Source organism: Gymnogyps californianus, chromosome 17 (genome assembly GCF_018139145.2).
Source record: "Gymnogyps californianus isolate 813 chromosome 17, ASM1813914v2, whole genome shotgun sequence".
NCBI classification, from domain to species: Eukaryota; Metazoa; Chordata; class Aves; order Accipitriformes; family Cathartidae; genus Gymnogyps; species Gymnogyps californianus.
Window position 1 is genome coordinate 12,202,180 of NC_059487.1, and position 26,257 is coordinate 12,228,436.

At 37.2% G+C, this 26,257-nt stretch overlaps 1 protein-coding gene across 3 annotated transcripts in view; it reads left to right on the top strand.

The window, feature by feature from the left end:
- GNAS (GNAS complex locus) overlaps positions 1 to 26,257 on the top strand; it is a 159,627-nt gene that overhangs the window by 109,569 nt on the left and 23,801 nt on the right. For all 3 annotated transcript variants that reach the window (XM_050907048.1, XM_050907050.1, XM_050907049.1), the window contains one exon: positions 11,050 to 11,147. In XM_050907048.1, the coding sequence (XP_050763005.1) occupies positions 11,050 to 11,147 (98 nt within the window). The remainder of the gene's footprint in view (positions 1 to 11,049; positions 11,148 to 26,257) is intronic.

Consider the following 26,257-nt stretch of genomic DNA (forward strand, 5'->3'; position numbering starts at 1 on the left):
TTCTGACATTGCTAAGCTGTTTATTGGAAGTGATTTTTTTAATTTCAGCTTCAGTCTGCAGTACCTTAAGTTTTAGTTAGTCTGTGAACTAGCCCATTGCATCATACTAAGAAATATTATGTTGACACAAAGCTTTTTTCATGAATAATTGAAATGAAAATATATTGAGTATAAGCATAAAGTAGTATCTGACTTATTTGGTGAGTAGACATTATTTTAATAAGTAAAAGCAAATACTATTACAAAACTTAGTTTTTAGGTTCCCAAGCAAATTCCTGGTGGCCGTCTTTTTTGACAGCAGTTGTCGTAGTAGTTGTTACCTGGAATGGCCAGCCTTCGGATGTGCAGGAATTCCCTGGTGGTCCCATGTGGCCGCTGTAGCTGTGCTGGGAGCAGCTGCCTGTGGTGCGTGGTGGAGAGAATTCAGTGCAAACCACTTTCAATACCATGCATTTTACTGGTCCTGTTTCTTTTGGTCCACAAAACAATAAAGTCTTTGGGATTTCGGTAGGAACTTGCATAATTTATGCAAAGCTGCTTTTATTTACAGAGAAGAACTTGATTTTTTTAAAAAAAAGTAAAAGTGATTATTTAGTAAAATGTATAATTAGAAACAGTGTGTGCATATATAGTAAATAAACTTTAGTATGGGGAGTTCTTTCTTTTTACACCTAAGTGTAAAGCTGTTTAAATTAAGTAAAAAATATTTGTGCTGTACATGTTTTGACTGCTAAAGTTTTCCAGAAATCAAAGCACTGACTAGGAACCTGGGCTTTTTTGAAGTGAAGAAATCATCTGTAGCATCCTGTAGAAAAATTAATTGCTGTAGTCCATTTAGTTTGCTATACCATTCAGTAATTTGACAGTAGACATTAAAAATAGGTTAGTTTCATATTAAAACTGGAAAAGAGAAAAAATATCCTTGAAAAGCACAAACTCATTGCTTCCACAAAGCAGAATGCTGTGGTGACTGGAAACAATTACTTAATTCACCAGCTGCATAAAAAAATCTTCTTTTTAAAAAATATATTTTGATAAGCTTTTAATTTTGCTATACTTCATGCATCCAGCTGTAATTACTTATTAAATAAACTTAATATGCTGTTTTTCTTCACTGAAATAGAACTTTGGTTTCCATCTAAAACAAAGGTCATGGACAAAAAGAAAATGTAGCAAATAAAGAAGTGGCACTGCCTGGCTGATGATGAAATAAAGTAAAAATAATTTTAAAACATATTCACTTATAAAATTGCTTACATCCATTTATACAATATTCATCTGTTTAGCAAAAGTAACACACACAGACTGCATGTATCAGGAAATCAACATATTTCATGGATGCCAACTAACAAGCATGAAGCTTTGAGAAATACCAATTTAAATATTATGCATGGTAGGTTTGATTTTGATAATTTAAGTCAGCAGTTCATATTTTTGCTTTAACATAAAATTTGGTTTATCTTGCTGTCTAGTAATGAAGGTTGTGTATTTTTGTTGATTTGTCTATTTGTCCCTCTTTTCCTCAAATATAGGTTAAGTCCCCTAGTTCTCACCTTGTTTTAGAGTTTCTTTTCTTCCTGAGTTTTAATTTGTAGAAAAAAGCTTGAGAATCCATTTTTTTGAAGAAAGTAGAAAGCTATCAACTAGCAGCATCTCTGTAGGAGGAATTTCATAGACTGTTAAACCTGTATTTAATAAAATTATGTACATATTTAGGGCAGTCTTTCAGAAGAACAGTAATATTACAGTACCTTGACTTTAAATACAGCCTAAATAATGAGTACATCCGTATTTAAAAAAGGAAAAAAAAAAAAGGCCAGTCTCCCTTCTGACTTCAGTGAACAGAAATGACATGAAATGTAAGAGCTAAGCAGCTTTACTAATTAGCGTTGATTTTCTATATAGTGATTAGTCTCTTGATTTGTTTGCTGCAGTACTTCCTGCTACACCTGATTCAATTCTTAAATATGACAGCATCTGCAGCAACTCTTGTCCCACCTTCTGGTAATCCAGATTTTATTGCCAGTAACAGCAATTTCTAACTGCAGTGAAAACAGGGACGCTATTACTTCTTATGCTTCAATTTGTTATATGCAATAAAATAAAATATATTCTGTGCATAAAGTAAAGATATTTTTGGCTAGAAAATTAAAGGAATGTGCCCTTTGAGTTCTGCAGTGCTTTCACTGAGGTGTTCACGTAGTTCTGGTGAAAACTCATAAAGTATTTCCTTAAATTGGAGAATCTACAACCCAGGACTTTAGACAATGGACATTATCTGCACGTCTTTCCTGTAGTGCAGTCATTTTTGTAGTACAAAAAACCACCCTATATTTTGCTTTATTATTAATTTATTTGATCAGCATTTGAAGTAAATGCTAATGCTTTATTCTGCACTTGTATTTTTATCCAGTAAGCTCCCACCATACTGTATTTACAGGTTCATAAGTTCATGTTTAGAAATTCATTTGAAGAAATTGTGGCTTTATTTCTCTTGATGCATCATCTTTGTTTTCCTCAGAGCAGTCTTAAAGAACAAGAACAGATTAATTCAATTTATGTCAAAATAGAAGAGCTGTCAGCTGAATTAAACAGGAAATAGGCATAAATTTAATCTAGAAATTCTTAAGCATTTTCTGGTTTTAATCACAGTAAGAGACTATCACAAAATACTGGTGTATGCATGGATGAAATAAAATTTTACCAGTGAGCCTGCCTGGTATTGCAATGGTTTGAGAAGAGTTTCAATGAGAGGTTATATGAAGACTAAGCAACATGTAAATGTGCTAGTTGCCCTGTGGACATGCTTTTTGGGCGTACAACAAAAAGTGCCTTTGGGCATAAAAATTCTGTAGCGTACAAAGACTTGGAAATGTGATGGTAAACATGCTTGTAAAAAATCATGACTTTGTTATTTTAATTTACATCGTGTCAGGTGAGTAAAGGATGAACTTGGATGAGCATGGAAGTAGCTAAAAAGAAAAAACTGGAAAATATTGTGATCTATTTTACATTTTGATTCTGTGGAATACTCTTTGCTCTTTGTACACGTGTCCCTCAGTGCTAAATTTAAAGTTGTTTTTTCATTATTCCAGTACCAAATACAATATATTGTAGTATGGCTAAGTTGTGCCAAGTTACCTTTTTACATGCATCCGTCTGTGACTTCCCAACAGGGAGACTTTTACATGGAACAGAGCAACAGGGAGGGTGGCATTAGTTTATGAAGTTATGATGGAATTTAAAAAACATGTCAGGTCCCAAATCTTCAGAGAGATCCACAAGCACAGGCTTTTCCCTTGTCAAACTCGAATGGAAGTTGGCGAGAGCTCGTGTGGGAATGAAGGTGTGTGGATGAACAGGTATTTGCTTGTGTATTTGCTGTGGGCGTGACTCCCGAGTTTTGATCCTGCCACAGACCTGTTGTGCCCATAGCTGATGAGCTGTTAAGGGTATCGTGTTTTCTAAATGCAAGCATCTCTTCTGGTAGAGTCCTGGTGTTCAGAGAACCAGCAAGTTGTCGGGGTTTTCAGCTTGCCTTTGGAGGGTACGTGACATTTCTTCAGTGTTCCAGTAAAATTTAAGATTTCTTAAGCTCCCAGGAAACTGGGTAGCTTTTTACTCTTAAAACAAATCCCAGCAAATAAACCGAACTTTTAATTAATCTATTGTAAGTGTATGTGAGCTTGACTTCTTCATGTAGACTGTATTATGAGTCTATGAATACTTCTATGAATACAGATTCTGCTTCTTCAGAAAGATTGTAAGATGATTAGTGATCTGTCCTTGGGATTTGTCTGAATTTAGAATGAGGAGGAACTATTTTATCTTTTATCCTTTTCTGTTGGTGGAAGTTTCTGGCAAAAATCGGCTTTTTGTTTCCAACCTGAAAGGGGGCAGCAAAGTTGCAGTATGGTCCTGGGTGCAACCCATTATTTGAAATGGCATTTGTTCTTAGCACTGCATAAGGTAATAAGGCCATTTTATTTTGCTGTTTGTTTTACGTTTATTATATATTCATTACACAAAAAGCAACTAAATGACGTAGTATGAAAGACATTTTCCAAACCCTAATTTAAGGCTCAAAGGAAATTTCTCAGAGTTTTATTAAACTTTCCTTCTTAGTCAGAGGTCTACAAAAATAGCTGATGGTTGAAATGCCTCTATTACCGCGCTCTACTGCCCCAAGAGAGAGCTGGAATGGTATAGAAGACTTTTTTGTGAGCCTTTTATGCTATCAGTAAGCTTAATCCATTAATTAATTGCCTTCTTTCCATGTGTGAGTGTACTCTGAAGAAGCAGAGGAACATTGATTAGTCGGTTTAAAATGGCAGAGGAATCTTGATGAAATGGGGAGTAGGGTCCACATCTGCCAACTTCCGTCTTAGTGCTCTCACCCAAAAGTGAGTTCTTCCTCCCTAACGAGCATGATGTACTTTAAATAGGAGTTGTGTGAAAGGATTAAATCCGAGCGGTGTTCTGGTATCAACAGATTAAGCTTCTGTGGCGATTAAACTTCTTGTGAAAGTAGAAATAAAAGAGAAATAGTGTGATATTATGGTAGTGAGGTCTTTTAACCAAAGGCACTTTGTAGATTATGGGTATGGAATTGTGTGTTGGCATATTTCTCAAATACTGTGGTGTTCTGAAACTCTTAAAAAAGGGCAAAAACGAAAGTTCAAACTTCACAGGAGTTTCTTAAATAAAATTCCCTTCCCATTGTCCATTCCTTGCAGCCACATCCAGTTTAATTTGTGCTACTAGAAATGTGAAGATACTGTAAGCAGAAACCCAAAATATTTCAGCATCATTCTTCTTTTCTAAGCACGAAAAACTATTGATAATGAGACTGAATCCTTGCTGAAAATATTTCTGACTCAGTTATGGGAAGTGCTGAGTACTGTGGCCTCTCCCAAAGAGTTTTGTATTCAGCTCTGGACACATGCCAGTAACTGGAGAATATCTTCAACTATTTGTAGGTATGCGTTTCCTTTGTGATATCATCAGCATATTTTCCCTAAAATAGCAAGCAATAATTAACACTTGTTCACACCATTAGGAATGCAGATGTTTCCCTATTCAAGTAAGTGGCTTATTAAACTGTCTGATTTGACAAATTTAACACATTCTAGTATCCCTGCCCAAACACAGGGAGAATGACAAGATGCCATCAGTTTCCCTCTCTGAGTGGCCTTACAGTCAATAGTAATCACTCGATTTCAGATATGAGCAATGAAAAATAAATCAGTTTGTCATGTATTTACCTATCCTGGAAGGAGAAAATCAACTTGTGCGGTCTGTCTTGGAATGCACTGTGCTGCCCTGCCGTCCTGTGACCTTGTCTTGCTCTAATGCGGTTCGTTAGTGGAATGCAGCAGAACTGCCTGACTGTCATGAAAGTAAAGTTCATGTGCCCCCAACTTGCAGAGTAGCTTTGTAAAGGAGTTTGAAACCAACGGTCAATGTTATTTTTAAGAGCTGAACACATTGGGAAGCAAATGTCCTTCAAGATACAATTTTAGAGTTAGAAGCTGGTTTGGTTTGACCTTTCATCATTAAGTTTGTGAGTGGATGACCTATTTAAAACTCTTATTATGAAATGTGCAGCTCCATGGGACAGTGAACTTTGCCCAGGAATTGAATCCCCGTTTTAACCACAAAATTGTGTAATGGTTGTACACACCTTTTAGTAGGTAAGGTTTTTTTTTTCAATGGCATTGACTTTTGCTGGAATTGGTAAATAAGCTGTTCTAGTGACAGATCCACCCTATATTATATTTTACAAAGAACAGGTAATGTTGCATGTCCGTGCTAAGGTTCCTGTGAACATGGTGTCATAGTGGCAAGAACTGTGCCAATGTTTTTCCCTGCCAACATCCTAATGCCTGTAAAACATTGCTTCATAAACATTTTTTTAAAAGTCTCTTGAGTATTTATATATCTGGAGGGAACAAACCTTTTAGACAGTATGTCCAGTTTTTCTCTTTCATTTTCTACTAATATTTTATCCTTTTAGAATGCCTCTCAAAAGCTGATCTTGGTTCCTTTATTTTTTCCCAGGCCTGGAGTTTGTCTCTTGAGGATTTTTTTTTTTTTAAACAACCAAAACGCTCAACATCCAAGTTCTTTAACACTTTCTCTGGTTTGACTTTCAATAAAACCACTGTCTACCTGCTGCCATTTATTCAATTTGCTGAAATTTTCTAATACAAGTAGGTTTTTAACTTGATTGGACTCTGCATTGCCCCTTTTCTAATCCAGAATTGTGTCAGATTGAAAAGATCTTTCTGGAACAAAGTCCTGTTTTCCAAGCATCCCTTTTACATGACAGTTTCCGCTGATGGGTTTTTTCTCTAGAGGTCTGCGTAGATGCCTGTAAGTGAATACAAGCGATTTACAAATGTTGCCTATTGACTCATTGTATTGGGAAACTTTCAGCAGGTGGAGAAAGTGTCATCTAATAAATGAAACACTAATACTGAAATACATTTCTTTTCACATAAATGTGACTTTTTAAGTATCGCGGTGTTATGGTATGATGAGAGATGAAACTTCCTCGCCATCAGCAAGTCATGGTTCTTGATACTTCAGTTATCTAAGTAAGACCAGAGAAGGTTTACCTAGACAGTGGACTTTCTCAGAGTTTTTTTTATAGTTTTGCAGAAGTGTAGCCTGTTAGTTAGGGATTGTGCCCGGAATTCAAACTATGCCCCTGCCCAGCCTGAACACGTTCAAAGTCAAGCCCTGTTTGTTCTGTTTAGATTTGTGTTATGTTGGCATCATTTTCCCTGAGTGTTCTACACAAGGGTTTCTCCCTCTTTAGGGTTATGTTAGCACTTTGAAAAGTGTGAAGTCTGGTCTGGTGGTAAATGTTACAATCTTGACATAATTCTTAGGAAGAATTCACTTCTCACCTTCCTTGGTGATGCCATGCTGTCATCACTTATGTTGACTTTTGTTGCTTTACACAGCTTCAGCTATAGTTTAAACAGGATCTTGGGTGTGTATTGTGTAACTGCAGCAGGTTTTTTTCAATGGAAAATGACATAACTTGAATATTTTTTTTCCGTTTTAAGTATGCATAGGGATAATGGATAATATGACCATATCTTGCAAATACTATGGATCACTTGGAACCTAACATTTAAATCCTGTTTATTGTGGAATGTCATCTCAAACCAAATTGTTATTTAGTATTATTTGTTTATTTAGCTGGTTTGTTACGGGTTCCATTTTATAGTGCAAGAGAAACCTGTGTTGATGCTGCTGTAGAGTCTGTTATATTAGAATGTGCCAGCAAATGAATCAGTGTTATGGAAACAAGAACCAGACATGTAAGGACTAGTTTTCTGGCTATTTCTTTTCAGGAAATTTGCTTGCTACTTTTGGTTAATTTGTTTCATAACTCATTATTTTTAGAGATCCCATACAAATTAGACCTATTTAACTCAAAAAAACCCCCTGTTGCTAACTTGATTTTTCTAGTGGCCTCTGAAGCCCCTGTTTTACTAAATACATAACAAATCTTGTGGTTTTACTTGCCTTCCCTGAGAGTAGCCCCAGGCTACATTCCATGACTCAAATGGGATGTTGAGGATTTCTTGTGTTATTCTTTCTTAAATATTATTTCAGAATTGTGGTTAGTGTAGGTGTATTGGGGAGGAGGGAGAATCTGTTTTTTTGCAACTAGCTACTATGTCTTAATTCCAAAATCGGTCACTAGTATAAGTAGGCTTCTAATAAAGCAAGAGTGCGACTCTATAAGCATGGTTCCAACTTGTCTTTGGTGAACACCTTCCTAGTTTACAGTTGTGTAAGCTGGGTCAGCATTAGTCCCAAAATGTGTGAATATATATGTGATGTGGCATAAAGACAAAAGGTTGTTTATTAATAAAAGGCCTTCATATTTGGCTATCACAAGTCATGTAGTTCAGTTCTAAAAACAAAATGAAAACAAACAACAAAAAAAGACCAAAAGAAACACAAAAAACTCAGCCCCAAAAAAAACACTGTGGCTTAGTATAATAATCTATTACTCATTACTTGTTGTAGATCCTGATTTTGAAATGCCAATAAAAAGTTCAAAGAATGTGGACTTAAATTCTTTTTCCATCCCATATGGACAGTTAATAACTGTATTGAAAAGATTGCATAAGTATTGCTGGTTATAGTTCAGATTAGCAGGACACACATAAAGGCAGTATTAAGTATTTTATTGCTAATTTGGCCTAACAAGGCACAAACATTGATCATTATTCCATTATTGTAATCCACATAGCTTCTTAGAAGTTAAGAACTTCCCTTAAAACACAGGGAGGACTCTTCTGAACAATACGTCACTGTTCTGTTAAACTAAATCCTAGGCTTTTTATTATCAATGTGTTTATGCTAGGGCCAGGAACTGGATTTACTTTTCATCCCATTTTAAGAGTCTGATTGCAGAAACTACTCCCAGTGTTTCTCCACAAGGTACGATGGAGTTCATAAGTTGTTTGAAATAACTGCTTTATATCAGTTCTCTACCAGAATGTCATAGTTGCAGTGGGAAACAGTAGTGAGGAAGGACTTTTGTATCTCATTTTTGTGGCAGTTTTACTATGTTGTGACTTTTTTTCATTAAGGCACTGCCTCTTTTCACTTTAAATGTACATTTGTAGGTGATGAAGAATCTTTATGCTTTATTGTATTTTCTGTAAACTTATCTTTGCCTAGTTATTTGTTTAGTTACTGTAATGCAGGATGAAGCGAGTATTTGGGGGTATTTTTGGAGATAATTGGCTTGGCAGATGCTGACCCCAGTTGGAAGTAGATGTCTATTTTAGAACCATGTCTCTGCCAAATAGTTCAATTAACTATCTGAAGTCTGGTGTAAGTTATCTTGATTAGATGGGAAATTTAAATGGTGTGTGTCCATGTGAATCAGCTGCTGTTTCAGCAAAACAATCTCGTACAATTGACGATTCAATTTTTCAATTTCCCGGCTTTGTAGTAATAAGTTGAGTGAGTCATAAGATGTTCTGTATTAGACTACTGTTACTTTTAAAAATAAATGTATAAAGCCACCCCAAAATGGGTTTGGTTCAAATACAGTGAGATTCCAGATAATTCCCCCTCTCTCCTTTGCTTTCTCTTCTTACTCCTTTTTGCTTTGGAAAGATATTTTCCTCACTGTGCTGTGATACAGTTGAAGATAGTTGGGCACCTTCAAAATGAAAGCATCCAATGAATGTAATTCCAGCAGTGGGAGAAAGAAAACTGAGGACTGGAATTAAGATTTTGACTCATCTTTTACTTCCTCTAACAGCAAATGGTTGTATAATCTACAAATACTAAAAATCAAGTAAAATCTTATCTACTTAAGAAAGAAATTTAACTGGTCTTTTTGTTCACGAACAGTTCATAAAAGCAGGGAATGAACTGAAAAGATACGTCTAATACTATATATAAACTTTATAATCTCTTTAAAAGAAATTAGAACAAAGTCTTACCACAGAGAGTTTTTTAGATGTGTGGTGTGCATTTACTATCATTTGTGTGTATGTGCAGCTAGTGAATATTCAATAGCAATAAAAGCAAGATCAAATTTACATTTGATAGGCTGTTTCCATCATTGGTATTCACAATTGTATGATCACACAATCACAGATGCATCTTATACCTGCCAAAAAGAGGATGGTTTGAAAATCTGCATCACTAAATTTACTTTAAGATGCCATTATGCATCTTTAAGGTGACATTTAAAGCATCTACTGTTCTGGTACAGTTCAGGTGTTAGTTAACATTCTGGTAGGAAAGTTAATCTTTTAAAAATACATTTTCAAGTGAAACCTTGGAAGTCACATTTGGATGTGACCCCTTTCTTTGTACTACACTGATAGTAAAAGAATGCGAGAATGATATCCCAAGAGAGGGAGCAATTCCAAAGCTAAGTTAATGGAAGAACCTTGAAGGAGTAAAATGGCTATTTAAAATAATATATTCTTTTTCTTTAAATTATTTATACTGTAAAGAAAAGGGGTGGGGGGAGAAATAGAATATATACAGCAACTATTTTAAAGGTCGTGTGCTGTCCTGGATGCAAAAAAGCTGATTTGGAATAAGTTACCTGAGCCACTTAAAATCAGAATAAAAGTATTTAGTCCAAAACACTTTAAAAGCTCTGAGAGATAGCCAAGAAAAGTCCATGGTTGTTGATAAAAGTAATGCCCACAGTGGTGTGTGTATTTCAGGTGCTAGGCTGCTGCTGTTCTTTCTAAGTCTGTTCAAAGTTCTTAGACTGATAGCCAGAAATACAATTACATATTGCACACGCCCCTGTTGGAGCCAAAGTGCATCTTTTATGTGCAAAAAAGAATGGGCTTCTGGTTGTGTTTTATACTTACGTTACACGTTCAACAACACTGAAGCATTGCATTTTTGGCTGTCTGCTTTCGTATCTTGGCGTATAATTTTTAAGGTTGACACAATCAAAACACGACCTCGCTTCGTGTCACTGTATTTCTTCTGTAGTTCAATATCCTTTTACACTGTGAAAGAATAAATTCTGCAAATACTTTAAGTGGATACAGAGTTAAGTAAGATACAGATGTCTATATGGTCCCCGAAGATCCTAACTTGGAAAGTCAAGTAAAACCTAATCTCATTTGCTACCTTTATGTAAGAATTACTGGGAAGTAGTGTTTCATTGAAGAAAGAAAAAATCTTGACAGCCAAATAAATATAACATGCAGTGGAATCGTGAGGTAAAGAACAAATGTTACCAAATAGTATTGATTATTAAAAATGCCAACAGAATTGTCATTAATGGAAAGTTAACGCTTGGACTCAATCAAAATGATTGAGAAGGAGTTCTTTAAGTGTTACAAAACATTGACATCAAAACAACTAAGAAAGCCAACTGAACTTATAGTCAGGTTCTAAAAAAAATTTTAATTTTTTTGTTTAATATGCTACCATTTACCGTTCATTACAGCGGTAACGGTATGTTACCATTTGCCGATTCTCTTAGTATATAATCCATTTTGCTAATACTGTTTTTTACTCTTTCAGGAGTTTTATGAACATACAAAAACACTTTGGCAAGACGAAGGTGTGAAAGCCTGCTATGAGAGATCTAATGAATATCAACTGATTGATTGTGCACAGTAGTAAGTATTGTTTCTATTCTGCTGTATGTTGACTGCATTATATAAATCTTTTTATTGAATTAATGACAGTGATTTGGATGGTCCTGATGCTTACTTTTCCTTACATTGGAAAAGGAATGTATGCTACATAGTGAATTCTTGGTAATCAGCTATTCAGAGAGGCAGGAAAAACTGGCGTTCAGTTAGACAATAATCTATTTTGAAAACCTTGCAGATGCTTTCAAATGGTCTTAATACAGGCTGACACCTTAATACAGTAGACAATTGTATTGTCTCAAAGACCAAATTTCCTGCTTCTTCCACTTAGACCAGTTCCTTTCCAAATGACAGCTTCAGATACTGCAGCAAATTTTAGTAAGATGGAAAGTACGTTGGTGTGAAACATGCCCGTGTTTGTAGCTTTTGTTTTTAGTGCAGTTTATTTTTCTGAAAACAGAGAGATGGCAGCAACAATCATGGGCAGCAGCCTGTGATCAGTCACCAAGACTTCTGCTTGTGTGCCTTCATGCACATATCTGAGAATGATTCATTCTCTTCTGCTATTTATACCACTGTCATAATTAGTATTGTCATGAGAGACTGCTGCATGTTTGCAGTTACTTATCACATATAGCAATATAGTGTGGTTCAAAATTTTTTTATGGCAAGATGTTTGTGATAATTGTGACCATTCCTGGTATTTTTGTTGTGTATACTCAAGAATTGCAGCACTTAAATTTGGAATATTAATGTGTTAGTTTATACTCTCTACTTCTTTTGGAGAAGCTGAAATAAGGTTTAATGGTCAAGGAAATGCAGGTTTCTCAGTTCACATGATGATGGACAACTGCAGTTTGTCTACTACTGCATCTCTTAAAGAACATTTGATGAAATAAAATTTGTAAGGTTCTTTTTTTTTGTCTGTTTAGGTAGATTTAAAGGTAAAGCAACAATTAGCTCTGTTTGAAAAGAGACCAGGGAGATAATTTTACTATGACTTGCACAGCTCCAGGTTTTTAGGAGCCTCTTTGAAGTTTTGCCATTGTTTCTAGTGTGAATTTGTTTGATGTGTAGCAATGTCTTTTGCATTAGGTGACTAATGTTTGATCGTTTGGCCCACTGGATCTTTTTGCAAGTTCAGTTGCTACAAAATAAAAAATACAAGATTTTCATTTTCTGTCAACTGTCCAGTAAGTTTTGTCTTTCTAGTGTAAAGCTGATAGAAATCGGGAAAAACTAGTTTTGTTTCTGACAGTGCTTGGTTATCTGTTTGTTTCTGGTTAGTGTTTGTTAATAGTCAACTTCTGTGATGGGAAGAAGTAAATGTTGTTAAGCACTAAGGGGGTTTTGTGTTGCCCTTTTTTGGAAGAGGAATAAATTTTGTTCTGCCCTGAATGCACAGAAGAAAGCTAAAATTCTTATCATCCCTGGTTGCTGGACATTGACTTTTTCATGGGTCAGCAAGGGGAATGGCCTTCATGATGGTTTTACCGTCCTGCTCCATCTAGTGGAACACTTAATTCTACATCATGGGCCGTTGAGCCAAAAATAAACCTTTTACATTACTGACAAATTACAGATTTTTTTTTTCCTAAGATACCATTGCTTTTTACTTTTTACATTTACTCCTTGTAAAATATTTCATAATTCTAATATTTATTCAATTTGATAGTAAAGTATATGACATTGTTTTCTTGCAGAAGGAGCTTTCTAATTGTTAGTTTTGGTAGTTCTTGTCCTTTCTGGCATTTTTGATCGTGCAGTGGCATTGTTTTTAATAACAGAATATGCAAAGTAGGAGGTTTTTTTTAATGGCAAAATGTTTGCTTGGAGGTTAACATCACTTTGAAATTCTGAACTTGTTTTTATCACACTAAATTTTCAAGGGACCTAACAAAAATTACTTCCTGCGAAATCTGACATGATTGGTACCTTGAAATTAACCTGGTGAGCGCACACTAAAAAAAATGTAGCAAAGGCAAAACATAAAATGTAGCTGAGATTTATCAAGTGAAGACTGTTTTAATTAGAATGTGCAAGCTACTGTCATTAGGGCTAATAGAAGGTAAAAGAGAAAGTTGAGCAAACTGTGTTGGAGTTGTCACTTTTTTCAGAGAAGAGTCTTGGGTTCTAAACACTTTCCCCTTTTGAAGTCCCTGTTTAAAACAAGAAAGGCATACTTAAAGTGGAAGGCAGAAAAGTGGCTTTTCTCTTTCAAGATCAATCCAGCTTCCAAAAATCCCTTCTTGCTCTTGAAAGTTGAATAAATTCTTAAATATTAATGGATTCTTTCTTCAGTTAATTACTTTAAAATTCTAAACCATATTTCTTGTTCACAAAAATTAACTTTTTATAGTTGTTTGTAAAATTTTTAATTTTTTTTAAACTGTCATTTTTTGAAGTGTGAATTGCTTAGTGTAAAGTTTGTTTTGGTATGGGCTCATTTAACATTCTGCATTTTTTTAAAAAGTTTTTTTCACTCTTGGAAGTGACACGGTTATATATAGGAAGCTTTGCAAGGAGATTCTGCCGAGCGTTTAAATCTCAATTTTGTCTGTCTTTTAGCAGGGAACAGTGAGGAGTGCATATCTTACAGGGGTTGGTTTGGCTTTCAGAAATGTTAATATCAAAATGAAATTCATTTCTGTTTCTGCCAAACCTGCATGAAACGTGTGCAGAGCTTCAGGGATCCGGAATAGTTCAGGGGCTGGTCTGTATCACTTGTCTTCAGGGAGTGGGCACATTGCAGGGCTTGTGGTCCCTTTGGGTGGCAGCTGTTCCAGGCAGCAGACTACGGCAGCGCCCGGCATCCTGCCTGCTGTCTTCTGGGAACTGGCACAAGTCCTTTCCCTCCTCTTATTTCCATCTTTTGTTAATGGTGTGATGGTGGCAGTGAGGTACTGGGAAAGCCATGAGGACTTACCTAGTTCCCTTCTGTTCGACATTGCCACTTTTATAGTTCTGCTTTACCAAAAGCTACAGGTACCATCCTGGCTTTTCACTTAACTGCATTCGTGATCTTTGGAGGTGTGAAACTGGGAGGCCCAGCCAGTAACCCCATCTGCTGGAGAGCCCTTCTGGTATCCTGCCCTTTATCCTCAAGCTCACTGGCTAAATGAAAATGTCACTTCAGAGGAACCCTTTTCATTTTGAAAGAGTAGCTGCCTCTGCTCATCATGAGCTTTACTGTACTTCCTGCATAGGCATAGTTTACAGTCTTGAGAGGCAGAGAAAGGAAAGGAGACTGTTTCCCTTTTCTTAACTGGACTTAGTAAGTAATTAGTTTCAATTCTGCTTTTAGAACAACATGATCTGTGAGGTTGTCACCAGTTTCTCTCTGAGAGGAATGTATTTTAGCTGAGGAGGGAGCATTATCTATGAGGAGACCAAATTTCATTGCTCTTGCATCTCGTGGGGATGTATACAGAAGAGAACGAATGTTTGTACTGAAGCTGCCATGTGATACCGCTCTTGGCTAGTAATAAACAGAAGAATGCAGAAGTGTCTAGAATATAGAAAACCCCAAACAGTGATAAATAAATGATTTACCATCCTTCATATTTCTTCCCTGAGGGCACAGGATTGCATTTTATTTAGAATATATTACTTAATATTAAGAATATAGGAGCCATTTCCACTGTAATGTGGCAAGACCTGTTTGTCAAATATATGCCTTCTGTCAAATATAAACAAACATGATCTCTTTGAAGTGCTGTTGTTGCTAGTACTTCTACCTCAGTTTTCGTTTGAGGAGCTCTGTTCTTAAAGCCTCACAAATACACAGCAGAGTAGTCAGAGTAAGTAGGATCTCTCCCATACAAATGTGCTGTTTGTGGCACAAGGGCACGAAGGATGCCAGCACCGTCCTGTAAGGTCTGACCAAAAGTCTGTGGATGTCTTGAAGAAAATCGCTTTGATGTGAGTAGCCTTTGGATTAGCTATGTAGCAAATCAAAAGCAAAACCTGGGTACATGAACCTCCTAGTGCTTTTTCTAGACTTGCTAATATTAGGCTGTGCCCACAGATCCTTGAATTTTTGCTTTAGTTAGCCTTGGCCACCAATTTGATTTTGTACTTCATTTTACGCTATGCTTTCTCTGCGTATCTCCTAGCTGGTGCTTCCTGGTTTTGGCTGGGGTGGAAAAGGAAATAATGTGAGAGACAGTCTTCACACCCTCCGATATCAGGAAGGGCTGGAAGTAGCATGAGGGAGCCCATTCTCACGCTATTTCCTGCCGCTGGCCGCACCGGCTTTCCTCCTGCCGCCTGCCATTTCGGGGAAGCAGAAAGCATGGGGAGGTGGTTGGTCTAGGTGCAGAGTCGCGTTTCTCCAACATCAGCACCAGCAGAGCCACTCCGATATCTTGAAACTGTGCCAGGCTGCTCTAGAAGAGTTTTATGAGAAGTATTTTTTAAGGTGTTTGTTTTTAAAATACTTATCAAAGAAAGGAGGGGAGTGCAGCTATTAGCCGACTGCTGTGCAGGGCTGCTAAAGCATCAGCAGATGTGGACACACTTTTTTTAATTTCTAATTCGTTATGGGTTGTAAATTCTTTATGTTTTTATTAAGATTTATGGTATGTTTTATTTCTAGATTTGCGTAGAGAGTAATTAAGAGCCCCGATCTGAGCACTTAATGATTTTCTTCCATGTTGATTTCACTTCATGACAAAGTTCCCTTCATGGAACATGTAGTAAAGTGCGTTTGCTGAAAGTCTCACCTTTTTAAATAGTGGCTGATGTATCAGTGGTACTACTGTTAGTCTAGTTTCTTATTCCTATTATTTATTACTTTTTTTTTCTTTTTGCTTTCTTTCCACTCGATGTGATTTTGGCAGAGTAGTTGCTCTTGTCTCCTCTAGCTCTGCAAGCTGTGTCTGCGTATTCACATTCAACAGGACAGGAATTTCCCTGGCCTATATTCCTGGCATACATGAGTTTCTTACAGACATTAACAATTATATTGCTAAACATTCCTGTGAGGAAGAATAATATTCATGTCCCCTTTCACTGATCTAAAACTGATGAGCTTGCCTACTGCTGTGTGAATTCTTTGGCAAGCGAAGGAATAGACCCAGATCATCTAACTTCTAATCCTTAGTCTTCATTATAAAACCCACCTTACTTTATTCCAGAGCACTTAAACATAACTGAGTTAGGGTCTTCTCCCTACTCTTCTTCAGCCTGAGGGAATAGAAGATCATGTTTTAAACACGGTTAAATTTCAATTTAAAAAAAAAAAAAAAAAATACAGCCCAGGTTATGTTTTCTCTGCAATGCAGTGGGGTATTAGGTGCAGAAATAGGTTGCTGTAGATGATGGGAAGTACAGTAACTCCTGCCTTTGCATGACTTTAGTGAAGCCACTACCAACAAAATAAGTCCAAATATATAAGTAGCTGAATTATACCTAACTACTCCATGTGTCTGCCCTTTCTTGCCGACTGATGATAGCAGGGATGTGCCTGCTGGCAAGTGCTGTGAAAACCAGATTACCTAAATTTAGCCAATAAATGGATTATGAATCCAACACGTGTTCCCACTGTTGTCACAGCTAATCATAAATTCATAATTTCAAGCTACACTCAACCCCAGATAAACTTCTCTGTCTTCAAAATAAATTACATCCCAGTATGAAGCAAGATAAAACAAAAGGTGTCCTGGAATAGCTTGCTTGAGTCCTACAAATTAGGAGCACTGATAAGTGAAAATACTAAAAGCAATGAGCCGTAATGGCAGAAAGACCTTTACAAGTCCAAAATATGAATAATTTAAGAAGTCATACCACAGGCTTTTGAGGTCTGTGTGATGCCCACCGCATCCTTCTGAATTATTGCAAAAGGGTTTAATTGTTTGCTCCAGGAATCCGATTTCTGCCTCCACTTTCACTTGCTCTGCCACTTGTAACCCCCCTGCACCCATCACCTTCACTCGTTTGCCACTTCTGTTTCTCCTTTGTTCCACACATCTGTTAATGTGTCAGTTCCTTTCTGGCCTTTGGCTACAGATGCAACTTCCTTTCTGTGTCTAGTTGTAAATATTAGGGATTTGCCTTCAGCTGGAGGCAGGGCTGACCTGATCTGAAGAGCATGAAAAAGCTGGGTTGGAACTTCTTCCTCAATTTCTTGACCCAGTTCTGCATCCAAATAGTCACACTTTGCCTTTTAGTTTAAGTGTATCACTTGCTAATGCCTGCTAGAGTTAAGGGTAAACCCTAGTGCAAGTGTTCACGGATGCCTGATTTAGTGGAAACTGATGTTCATTTCTCATGTGTTACATTTGCTTTCACGTGCAAATGGAGCATTTGCTCATACAACAGCTATTTCTTTGTTTCAGTAACAAATTCACATGCACAAAATTTGCTCAGGTTAGGCACACGCTTGCTCAAGAGTATTTTTGAAACTTTGTCATGAATGTTAACATTGTATTTAAATAAAGCTTGTCCATAAAATAGTAGATTTCTTCTGTGATCATAAGTAGACATCCACATGATTTGTTCAGTAGATTGCTGTTTTCCTCTGACAGATAAGTTTCGTTTTGAATGGCAAAAGCACATCAAGACAGTGTCATGAAGGCAGGACTAAATAACAAGCATATTGACGTTTTAGTTAGCTGGTGAAGAATACTGTGTTGAGTCCAGTTGGTAGTTTGCTCAGGATGTATCTCTTAGCTAAGATTTTACTTTAATAGTCTGCTTTAAAACCGCCAAAGTTGATGTTATCAAAGAATATGAATGTACGAGTAACTACTACTGTATAAACCTAAGAATGATGCAGCTTCATAAGATAATTCTGTACTAAAAGTAGTTGGCTACAGTTCAGAATTCTGCAAAGTTGTTCTGTAGCCCAATTTCTTGATGGTTTGCCTATACCCATAGAGTTAATTAATACAGAGTTAAAAATAATTCACTAAAGAGAATAACAGATTCCTTGTTGCTAGTGGTAAAAATGGCAAACTGTGTTGTTTGATAAAGAATATTATGCTTGCACCACCAAATAATTTTAAACATTTTAATAAACGAATAGTGCAGATACATGACAAAATGTGCATAGGTCCTGAGATTTCTATTTCAAAAAGAGAAAATAAAGTAATCTTGAGCTTTTTTAAAGTGAACGTCAGATGCGTATTTTTGTAATTGCTTTCAAGTCTGTTTGGTTCAGTAGTATCTGGACTTCTTAGTCAACATATTTCTCATACCTATCCATGCTTCTGCTTTGTTTTTTGTGGGTGAAGGGGAAGATTTGAAATGTGATACAGCAGGAGATGGAATATAAGCCAAAACCTTCTGTTAATTAAACTTTTACTAATTTCTGCATTTTAATGGCAATAGGTTCCCCAGTCCTTCCCACTGTTTCCTTTTCCCATCCTCAAAGTTTTTGCTGTCGCATTAATTAATAGTGTGAGAGAATATGCTAGAAATATATGAAAAAACATCTTTTGTCTGCTGAGGCTTTTGGAAGAGATGCTGTGAATATCGCATTGGTCTTTTGCTCTGTTAATAGGTACAAGTTTGTAATAGAATGAGAATTGATTGCACATAACTGTGTGATTTGTATACACACGTATACCTAAAGCTAAACTTATCTGGGCTTAGTTATGCAAAACAGTTAGTTGCCACCTGGAAAAGTAGTGTTTCCAACTTGTAATCAAGGAGATGTGTAGGGTTGATTTTTGTTGATTATTTTGGTTGATTATTTGTTAAATTTTGAGACTTCATAAATCATTTTCCATGTAATTAAAATAACCAATATTTTTCAAATAGCTAATATATTAGTAAACAAGACTTCATGTATGCATTCAAAGCCGTGACTCAATGTGCAATCCATTTCGAGTGATTAATCAGTGTTGTTATAGACTTAACACAAAATAATTTATTCAAGAGATTAGTATGTTGCATTGTTACACAAGATCATTAAATGCAACTCGTAACATAGCATTACTACACAATTTTGTTTTTCTTTCATGATTGTAAAGATTAAGGAAAATTCAATAGCCTAGATTCATCCTTATAGGAACTCTCTTAGAGTAAACGGAGTTCCTCCTACTGTGAGTTAATTCATTAACAACAAGTTTCACAAATATCACTGATTGCATAGATTCCTTGGTGTTCTGCAGAGCAGCCTTTCATCATTTAAGCGATGCCACGCATTCCTGGAGTGAGGGGATCTCACTGTTGTAGTAAACACCGTATCGGGCTACTAGTGCAAAGCTGATAAACACACAATTGATGCATTTATTGCAGTACAGGCCCAACATCTGACGAGATTTGACACGTTCAGAAAGTCAGACAATTGGCAGAGCTACGTAACTGCTGAAAGCTCAAGGTTTTTTTTAGCTTGCCTTCACTGTACATGCATCTTGCAGATGGTATTGCCCTTTTTTCTGGTTTTTTTAATTATTATTTTCACTAGGCACAGAATATACTTTTTTATGGTAGGGAAAGTGCAACAAATTCACCCTAAAAATAACTCTATTTGCTGCAGGTGAAACTTCTGTAATCTCAGTTCTCAAAAAAATACACATACTTCAAGTAAATTTGAACCAGTAAAATAGTAGATTATTGTGTACACAGTAATTCTTAAATCCTCTGTTTTTTGTGAAGACACGTAGCAGTCAGTCTGTGTGTTACAATGAATTAGTTAGGATGAGAAGTTAAAATAAGAGGAGGAGTTGTGTTCATGTAAACTCTCTGAGGTTGTCATGCACCTAGGGTGTATTAGACTTCTGTATTTATTGAAGTTTTACCCATTAATCTAAAAAATGTGCTCAGTTTTACTGTAAAATCCCTATAACTTTATTAAAAAACAGAGCAAACAACATCTTGAATTGTTAGTATTGGACTTAATGGTATAGTGGTCTTGTATTACTGTAGTGGTGTAAAAACCGTAGCTGTCAAATGTTGAGAATCAATCAAAGCGACTGTTAAAACTCATGTTAGCTCCTGAGAATTAATTTTCATTCACCCTTTCCTCCCATGCTTTTGCAACCTCCCTTTGTGCAAACAGAAAAAGCCCTGAATGAGGTTTGTTTTGAGCTGTGATTCAAACAAACAATTCAATATGATACAGAAACAAGCGGAATAAAAGACTTCCATAAGAGCTGGAGCAGCCTTCACTAGGAGTCCCTCCCGCAGGAGGAAGATCTGCAGGCGCAAAATACAGGGCGAGCTATAAATAAATGCTTGAGGAAATGAGAAAGAGTGCGGCGTTGTCCGCATCATTTTTGCGTTACCGATGTAACAGCCAGACTGGCGTTCCCTGGGTGGATGTGGTGGTAGGAGTGCCGGGACAGCTGATGCAGGGTGCAGTGCTGGACTGGCTGCGGGGCGCTTGCGAGGGTGGGACCCCTTGGGTCTGGCTGCTGCTGTGGAAGCCACAGTAAATGCTGCTGCAGCAGGAAATGGCTTGCTGAAATGGTGTGCTTCTCCGGGCGCTCCGATAGCAGTGAACGTGGAGCAGGTGTGACCAGTATTTTTAGGATTTTGCGGTTTACTTGCCTTGGTGGGTGAGTAGCTGCTGGAACTTTTTGCCTGACCTTGGGATCTGCTGTTTCTGATGTTCGCCGTCAGCACGCACGACAGCTTTTGGAGCATGGGTGGTTGTTTTTTTTTTTTTTATGAAAGCTCTTATCACTCATGCTGTATTGCTGCAGAAAAGAAACATTTCAAGATTAGAAGATGACAATTAGGAGAATACTTTTATCGAACTAAGGCATAAAAAGAGATTGTAAAACCTCGTTAAAGACTTGCTTTAAAAAGGAATTAAAAGTGTTCTGAAAGATAGGAGGCAACAGAAAATTTCTGATACAAGGATGAAATGAGGCCAGTACATTTGCTGGTACAATGTGAAAGCGCCAGGTTCGATTCCCAATTATTCCCTGGGCACTGCAACACTGCAAATACATCACTGCCAGTCCCAGGGAGAGGGAACACTCGATGCCGTTGACTTGCACGTTCTCTCCCTCCTTTTTCTCTTCTGTGAACTCCACTGTTTGATGATACACTGAAGCCTTTGCTTCACTGGGGACTTAAATTTGAATTTCTTTTGTCTGGGTGCTTGCCTCCATTCGCAGGTGTTGCTGAATTTATTGTTTTTGAGAGACCCCTGACAAAGATGTCTGCAGTACATTTGGTATAAATTTACCAGCAGGCTCAAAATTTTATTGAGACCATGTGCTTGCATGCAGAGAACATGATCATAAAATCCTTACTTCAGGAGGGGCAGGCTGAAAATCAAAAAATAGATTAAGCTCATATTAGGTGAACAAGTTTATCAAACCAAAGCTGAATGAACTTAAGTATTCTTTAAGTACTTTTTATAGTATGTGACTAAGTCCTAAATAAACTGAAAGAAATTGCTAGCTAATTTTACATGTGATTAAGAATAATTTTGTAGGCAGGATGTCATTGATAGGTTTTGTGATTTGAAATACCATTTTTGAACTGATTACTCTGTAGTATATTGTACATTGATTTTGTAGCTGAAACGTGTTAAAATCAGTTGTTATAGTTAAATATAATTCTGTGTTAACTATATTTGTATTGTGGCACACTAATTAAGTCTCCAAGAAGGATATCCACCAATAAAGCTAAATTGCAGTGTATTCATTATGCAAGTGAGGGTTTTCAGTGGCTGGATGGTAATTTACACTTGAAACATGTTGGCTGCCCAGTAAATTTTCTGTGAAGGCTGTGAAGTGCCTTGGGTACTCTGCAAGGTTCCCCTTCCCCCAAAGGGCTTATGTAAACTGCAGCCAGAGTAAAAGCTAGCGGAGGGCTATTTTTAGCAAGGCTGTTGCAGCTGGGGGAGGGAAAGAGCCTTGGGTCCTGGAGGAGGGTCTGCCAAAGGAGCGTGGTGCTGGTGGGAGCCGCGTCCAGCCCAGTTCAGGTGGCCGGGTAGTGCTGTATGATCTTTGCTGAGAGATTCGTGTTTTTACAATTAAAAAAAAAAAAACAAAAAAAAACTTCTGAAGCCCGAGTAATTTTTATAAAGAAATGAAAAAAGCAATATACACACAAGATCCCTGCAAATTGTGTTAATTTGCTATTTTTGTTCATATATTGCCAATGTTGGTGATACTTGGAAAGCTGCTGAAGACCATGTCTGGAACACTGTCCACCACTTTTGCTATTAAGGAATCTCAGTTGGATTTTAATTACTCATTTATGATGTTATAAAATCAGGGACAGTGTGGAAAAGTTAGGCATCTTGAAGCTTCATATCTGGCAAGGCAATCTTCTTGCATAGCTTCATAAAGAGTATGGCTGTTCTCTGGATATTCTTCCATCAGAATGAGTCTCAAGAGTGAACCAATCTTGCTAGAGTCTACTGATTGTTATTTTATTTTGGTCTTTTCATTAGCTCTGCCTATCAGTATGTGTGCCATGAAGAACAGATCTTGCAGTTAAGGTGTACAGTCTCAGTTCTTTCTTGGTTCAGCCTGAATGGCTTCTCTTCACCGTTTCTGGTGGAGGACTCACTGTTCACCTCTGTTCCACAGAACTGAACTGCTTTAGGATCCATACATTTTGTTATCAAAGGCCAGACTTGGGTGAAACTTAGTTTCCCTATTTGTAAATTGGTGTTGTGATATGTCTCTTCTTCAAGAAGAATATAAAAGCTCACATCTGCAAAAACCCTTGGTTGATTTTGGCTAGTGTGAGGTTTTAAATGAAATCAGATGAGTGAAGGATGTTATTGTTCAATCTTTCATGGTACTAATGCCAAGAAGTATTGCAATGTCATCAAGAAACTTGACACGATGGAGTGGTTTTGTAGAATGGGTAAGAGGATGGATTTAGAGATCTTCTCCTGTCTTACCAGCATAGATGATATATTCCCCAAATAGGCATTCCAGACTCTAGGATCCTGCTATGTCACGTTAAAATGTAGATACTAATGTTATCTGTGTATTTTCAATGCTAACTCTAATTCTCTACCCCTATTGTTAAAAGTTTGTTTCAAAAATAAGGCGTATAGTATGTAAGAAGTGTGGAATAGTCTTATGTGAGGTTACAAGTATAACATACTCATTATTGTCACAGTGTGTTATCAAGGGAACCAGTAATTAAAATGTCTGGTTTTAAAGAGCTATTTGGAGAAGAACGTGTCATATTATAACTCACTTTATTGTGATTTATGTGGCTTATTCAGTAAATTTGCAAATATCGATATGCTCCGTGTTGTGAATTCCTCTGCACTCTTTCAGAGCTCTTGACCCTTCACCATTGCCTCTGGAGTACTTCACTGTCTACGTCTCCTCCATGGAGCTGAACTCCTCTAAGATCCAAGCAGTTTGTTATCATTTATCATTTTCATCAGCTCTCTTCAGACATTATGAGCTCCGTTTCTGTTTTCCTCTCCACCTTTTCCTCATGCTGGCGGGTTGCGAATTGTGCAGCTGCGTGGAGGCATTCCTTGCTCATAAGGAGGGTGATTGGGGAACGGGCAGGGAAAAACAGGGCAAGGCAGGACTGGACAGGTCAAAGCAGAACTGCTTTCATTAAGCAAAAAAAAAAAAAGCCAACCAAACCCTGAACCTGGCCCTCAACCAATTTTTAGGATCAGAAAGGTGTTGAGCCATTTCCCAGTTTCAATCTGATTGGAGCCAAGCCTTAGCAGATGCTTGGGAAGCTGTAGCTCCACTGCTGCTTAATTGCTTCTTGTTTTGAAAGATAATTAGGAACTTTATTTAAAAATAGTAACTTTAGTGTTCAGTCCATTAAATTTGTCACCAAGATAATTTCATTAGACTCCCAGCTGTTTTCTTATTGGAATTGTGAACTAAAAATAGGTGGGATTTCTGTTGTTCTGTGCAGAGGCTGGTACCTCCATTTCATCTCTGACTTTCCCTAATGATGTGAAATGTGTTTGTTTCCCTCGGAGCTTTCTTCTGGGCTGTGTTTAAGAAGGTCCTGCTAATTATGCCAAAATTGTGCACTGTGGTTTTCTGATAAAGTCACGTGGCTGTAAAGAATATGAAACTGATTTCCCTCAAGACAAGTTTTACAAATGAAAGATTAGTGCCGCACCCAGTACATTTTTCTTTTTTCACCAGTCTGTAAGAGATGTTTGTAATAATTCAAGAAATACCTTCTAAAAACAAACACACACTAATGAACACAGGTTTGTTACTATTATTATGAGGGGTGGGATTTAACCTCTCAGTTCAGTTCTCATGAGCAGTCCCCTTTGTTGTGCATAATTGAAATCACAGTGTAGATTGTGAGATAAAGTGACAATTACCATGTTTATATTGTATGAAACATGGTGGTTTTTTGAAACAAAACTCTGTAATTACGAGAATCTGTACAAGTGTATGCTGCTTTTATACATATCTGGATTACAGGGTGAATTGGGCTGTAGTATCCACGTTTAAATAGTGTATCTTTTAAATTCTGAACTGTTTCACATTTATTCCTAACATCCATACCACAAAGCATCATAATGAATTAACACCGGACATGCAGAAAACTGAAACAGATTTTTACTCTACAGAGTTAGACACATGTATGTCTATGTAAATGTATGGCAGTTTCCCTGCATACTTACTTAGAAATCAGTAATACATTAGAAAACTTGCATTTTTCAGTTGTGATGTTAGTTGAAGATTTTTTTTCTTCCTTGGGATACGTTTTGACTGTAACTCCACTAAATATCTGCAGCTTACACTGATAAAAACGAATGTAGGTAACAGGAGGAAGTTCTGCTGCAGAGGAGTGTAAGGCTTGGGTGGCTGGTTTTTTTCCCTTTTAAAGGCTTGGTGTTTGGAGCCACGATCAGAAAGTCAGTGACCTGAATGTAAATTATATCAGCCTTTTTTTTTTTTCTTCCCCATTCTATTGTCTTAAGCAAAGAAACAGAGAATCATAAGATGTGTTAATAAAACATAGGTCTCTCCAAATGGAAGTGGGTTCATGCAAAGGAGGGAATTTTTCTTTTTTAATTAAAATGAAGGATGTGCTTATCTGCAGAACTACTCCAATGATGTTCCCTTAAAACCTGTATTTAGATGCAGTGTGTAATTCTGGCACGGTTTATTAGCGTCTCAGATCTTTTTTAATTTTCTCATCTGCTTGTTGGCAGTCTCTTCCTTGGACTTCCTGTGCATGTGCATTTATACAAAGAAGATAACTGTACTTTTACAAGCTGAAGCTATATGATCTAAACGTGGGTGGGATGGGGTGAGGGAGAAGTGCCATATTGAGAGCTCTGCACCTGTCACTAGTTCTGAGCATCACAATCAATACAGGGCAGCTAGTGTGTTCAAGATGCTGCAAAAATGTCTTAGGCTGGAAAACGTAGAAGAAAACAAAGAATGGCTATATTTAGTAGTCGCATATTATTAACTTCTGTGTAATATATCAGTTGCTGCACTGAGGCGCCCTTTTTTGTGGTGAATCTAATAATTTGCTGCTGAGTAGAGGAAGTGGAGTTAAAATACTGTAGTGTGATAAAAGCTGTGTTTCACATATGGTTATAATGTTTATAGACTGTGTATGTATAAGCACCTGATACAGTGTTAGTAACGTAAGAACACACCTCCTTTTCACCAGAACCATTGAGCTTTCTCTCCAGACTTTCTCCCCATCTGACCCATCTGATCTGAGTCTCTTCCACCTTGCAGTCTTTGCTGCTGTTCTTAGTGATCCGGAAGCTCTAATTATAGTAATGCAGAACAAATGGAAATCCTGGAATTGTCTTCAGCACTCTTAAATCACATAGTTTTTAGTTACAGGTATCAGAGCAATAGGTGAGCCAGTCCAGGCTACAGCTGGGTCACGATCATTCCACTAGAGCTGCTGCATGCCTCTGCTTCCTAGCAGAGCTTTGAATTGCACATTTATTACCAGATCTGTGGGCTGTGAATGTCAGATGCCCACTAAGTTTTAGGCACATATTTGAACCACGACTCCAACACTGAAGGGTGCTGTACATCCTTTGGTGCTTCTTGGCAGTAAGACGTTATAACAGGGTTGCTGGGTTTAAGTCTTTGTGCAAAATAATAGACTTGGATATTGAGCAGAGCTTTGTAAGGGCGGCCAAAGCCCCAGCTGGGTTCATAACCCCTTAATGTATGTTGATGTGGGAATATGTACTACATTTGGGGAAGAGAAGTATCTTAGACCCCTTC